The sequence below is a fragment of the Penaeus japonicus genome, unplaced genomic scaffold (assembly GCF_977035675.1).
Source record: "Penaeus japonicus unplaced genomic scaffold, GWHDUDI00000001_assembly GWHDUDI00000001, whole genome shotgun sequence".
Classification (NCBI taxonomy): Eukaryota; Metazoa; Arthropoda; class Malacostraca; order Decapoda; family Penaeidae; genus Penaeus; species Penaeus japonicus.
The window spans coordinates 42,387,841-42,392,840 of NW_028234403.1; the positions used below are offsets into that span (position 1 = coordinate 42,387,841).

General features: G+C 28.2%; 1 protein-coding gene across 1 annotated transcript in view; it reads right to left on the reverse strand.

The window, feature by feature from the left end:
* Positions 1-5,000, reverse strand: part of fand (Pre-mRNA-splicing factor SYF1 fand) — a 15,420-nt gene that overhangs the window by 8,746 nt on the left and 1,674 nt on the right. Inside the window, 4 exon segments of the mRNA XM_086540722.1 lie at positions 2,305-2,481; positions 2,889-3,017; positions 3,203-3,368; positions 3,735-3,910. Of these exon segments, the coding sequence (XP_086396848.1) occupies positions 2,305-2,481; positions 2,889-3,017; positions 3,203-3,368; positions 3,735-3,910 (648 nt within the window).

Genomic DNA, 5,000 nt, shown 5'->3' on the forward strand with positions numbered 1-5,000 from the left:
AATAATAATAATAATAATAATAATAATAATAATAATAATAATAATAATAATAATAATAATAATAATAATAATAATAATAATAATAATAATAATAATAATAATAATAATAATAATAATAATAATAATAATAATAATAATAATAATAATAATAATAATAATAATAATAATAATAATAATAATAATAATAATAATAATAATAATAATAATAATAATAATAATAATAATAATAATAATAATAATAATAATAATAATAATAATAATAATAATAATAATAATAATAATAATAATAATAATAATAATAATAATAATAATAATAATAATAATAATAATAATAATAATAATAATAATAATAATAATAATAATAATAATAATAATAATAATAATAATAATAATAATAATAATAATAATAATAATAATAATAATAATAATAATAATAATAATAATAATAATAATAATAATAATAATAATAATAATAATAATAATAATAATAATAATAATAATAATAATAATAATAATAATAATAATAATAATAATAATAATAATAATAATAATAATAATAATAATAATAATAATAATAATAATAATAATAATAATAATAATAATAATAATAATAATAATAATAATAATAATAATAATAATAATAATAATAATAATAATAATAATAATAATAATAATAATAATAATAATAATAATAATAATAATAATAATAATAATAATAATAATAATAATAATAATAATAATAATAATGATAATAAAAATAATAATAATAATGATAATAATAATAATAATAATAATAATAATAATAATAATAACGATAATGTTAATAATAATAATAATAATAATAATAATAATAATAATAATAATGAACGCATAAGCCTAACGCGTCGGGATTCTCGGCCGCACTAGCCGCGAGCCAGCGCTGCGCGCTGGCTCTTCCCGCGCCCCGGGCTAGACAAAGTAACGCGTCCCCGTCGTGTAGCCCAAAAGCCACTAGACGTGTTATCTTGTCATCCGTCGTTAACGGGTTAAAGACAAAAGGGGATTATATACCAAAAGCCACTTGGGAGATGAATAATTGAGAGGACACTTTTCCATCAAAAATGATCTGAGATGGCCTGAAAGAACCCCCTAAGAGACCTAACTACCTGAAGTATTATCAAAGTAAAGTAAAGTACAAGACATTTATATTTGTCTAGGAAACCTATATGTACCATACATAGTCATCTAAACATCAAAATGTTCTTTTCTTGAACTAAATTTTTTTAATGTAAATCATCATACATCACAACTTGTATTGTGATGACTTTCAAATTTCTTGCTGCATAACAGCTATGAAGCATTTGGCTAAAAAACTGCAAATTGCCATTCTTTCATTATGTAAATCTATGCATATTTTGTTTTATTTTTTTATAGAAAAATTATCACTTGAATCAATTTTAATCTCGGATTAACCTTTAACGATGGATGAAGTGATATTATGTCATGGTCTGATAGGTCTTCCTACTGGTGACATAATATCATATCATGGCTTTTTGTATGGCTGGCATGCCAGGTGATCAGTGGAGCCTCACACATTGAGAATCTACCAGGTGGGAAGCTGCACGTAATTGTTATATTGTCAGGGGGGATAAAGAATGAGCAGATATCTACCCCTTTGTGAATGAGTTAATAAGACTTTTTAAACAATTTTGATAATTGTCATTCAAACAATCAACACATTCTAACAGTAATAAATGTGAAAAGAATTAGAACAAAATTAATGCTCTTTTACAGCTACACTCTCTGAACAATTTGGGCATAAAATATCATAAATAACATAGCTTTCAACTATAACCTATAAATAGTAAATGAATTATCTAGTATCTAGAGATGTTCTTGAAGAGTAAACAGTCAAAGTCATCTAAAAAAAAACACATACAAACATTCAACAACTCTGGAAAAAAAAAGATATCCACTACTGTATAATATATGAAGTTTTCTCTAATTGAAAAGTGCTTAAAAAATTTTAACATTCATATTGGGAGACTATATTGTATACATACTTAATCATTCATACTAGAAAAAAGAATGAAATGGTGATCCCACTACACAAAACAATCATTAAAAAAAATAGATTCAAATGAAACATACTGAAATTATTCATAATGCAAAATAACTAAAAACTGAATTATAATACTAATGGAAATAATAAAAAATAATAATGGTCAAATTATTACAATACAACTGTTATTTTTTTCTTATGCAATAATGAAACAATGATGATTAACATATAAAAATGATGAAGAGATAAAAGCCATTACATACCTGTGGGTTTTTAGAAATGAGTTCACAGAGTTCGGACCATAGCTGATGCTTTGACTTGCCATACTTGGAGGTAAATGAATCTGTATTAACACACCACTCATACCTCTTGGCAGCTTCCTCCAGTCGCCCAATGGACATAAGATAGCTTATGTAATCCTCTGTATCTTCCGGGCAAAGCTGAAAGATTGAAAGTTTTGAGAAAGCTGGTTAGTATTTTTGCTGATTTAAAAACAACTGATTACTAGTCCAAAAAATAAAGGCAAATATACCAAAAATCTAGGTAAATATAAACTGGCCACATATGGGCAGACAATGCAAAAAAGTAATTGAATCACAAAAAAAAAAAAAAAATTGAAATACCTAAAAAAAATCTAGGTAAATTATAACATAACATAAGATATTTTCTACTCATTAATATAACAATATAAGCTAGACTTCATATAAGACTAAAATCCAAATTATAATGTAATACTAACTTCCCATATTGGTTGTTTTTTTATATTTCATAAGCATGAGGTATAACACCATAAAAACAAAAAGTGCTAGAGTAAGAGCATGCTCAAGATAAACCTTCATGACTTTACCTTTAGGTATCTTCTCCAGACTCTTACAGCAGTCTCTGGAATATTGTATAGCATAACAAACTTGAGGTAAAGTGGCCATATGCGGTTGTGCTGAGTAATGGGTAGAGCACACAATGCACGGTCAAATGTCTGAAACCAGAGAGATATCCAAGTTAGAATGAGAATAAATTAGTAAATATCAATAATAATAACAGATATGACCAGAGTTTTTTCAGTTGAACTGGAGTAAAATATAAAACACATTCAAGTCTATTGTTTTTTTAGATGATTTATTTTTCTCTTTCTCTTTCTAGGGGAGGGCAAAAATACCTTACCTTTCTAGTTCTTGTTATCTTTCTCTGGTTCATCAAAAATCTGCAGTAGTCTATCCAGATGCGAGGCATTTTGTGCATGAATACTAAGGCTCTTTCAAAGGTATTGTTGACACTCTCAAACTCTGGATCTGTGACGCATCGCCCCTTAACTTGTTCCATACGCAATCTAGGAAGACAGAAAAATTGTACAGTGCAACATGCTCAAAAACTGAAAATGCTAACTGATAAGAAAATATCAGTCAAACAAATTATCTGAATTCAGATCTACTCAGGATTTTATGTAAAACTTCATCCATCTAATCTCAGATTTTACATGTAGTATAACTTGATCTCTTATTCCATCAGTTATGATGATGATTTACTTTACCAAATGCTAATTTGAACAACTTAGGTAATATATCATAAAGATAATTATATTTCATCTAAAAGTCTTAATAAAACATAAACACAGACATTTTAAGATGCTGGTCTGTCTCAGAAGGATTAAATATAAATTACAACATATTTTCATCAAAGTTACCATAAAACAAACCTCAAATAAAGATGCCAAAGCTTATAGCTACCCGGCATCTGGAGTAGTGCCCGTTCATATATGATATTAAGCTTTTCGGGTGCAGCATCTTTCTTGTGCTCTATGTACCGCTGCCAGTGCTTTACAGAAAAGGGATTACGTAGAAGCTCCTCCTCATACTGCACATCATCTGCCTCCTGTACAGAAGAAATAAGTAATTAGATACTTTAGATCTAACTTATGAAAAAAAGATGAATAACAAAAAGATAAATGTACCACATATTTGTTTCAGTAATGTATGCTACACCTACTAATCTTTTACTTTAGCATAGTCAGTACGTTAGCTCATTCTTTGAGTATACAATGCTAAGGCCCAGAGTGTCTGAATTAATTTCATTATAAGCTGATAGCATAAGATAAATAAATCAAACCATATGCCAATCAATGATAGAGAAGCTTCAAACACCACCTAAAGCTCTGAGGCAAGACTCAAGTAAACGATTATTGCCTTTCTGACCAAGTCTAGGGACGCTATCTGAGGAAATAGGTGAGCTAGACCTAGAGTGCTCTTTACCCAGATATTGCATTCAATAAGGATCTATAGTTTAGTTTATCATCATCATCTTAAAAGTTTGTTAAATATCTTTAACCCATTGCAGATGCGTGTCATAGGAGCTTCGGCCTGATGACAGGCATGATTTGGGGGATTTTGGATCAGTGTTTTACTTTATTGTGGCATGAGTAATGAGTGAGTGAGGATAACAATTGCAGTTATAATTACTATAATTGCTATAATATTAAGCAAAATGGGTTTCACCTAATATCTAAAACCTAGATGGTACCACTTTCTTCTAGCACCAGCAGGAAAGAGAGCCTTGAATGGCATCTTTCAAAAATCTCTAGCAAGCACTATATTTATAGAGCGATGGATCCTATACTACAATTTTAGTCAAGTGCAGCATTGATAGAGCCTGTGATAGGACACATATAAGCCTCTCAATACAATAAAACAAACAAAAATTAAACAAAAAAAATGGCTCCTGTTATACAATGTGTGACTGAAATAGAGTGGAAAAAGTCAAGTCATGTTGTGTAAAGCTGCCATGGTCTGAAACAAAACCCTCCTGGAGACTGGGCAAGCAAATCTATCCCCCAACCGCAATTACTCTGAAGCCAACCTAAATGCACTGAGCCTGGGAAAATTTAACTGTAACCAAAGAAGGAGGCTGTCCAGCCAAAGTTAGCTTAAGGACATACCTATGCTGAGTCTAGGTAGTGCAATATTAT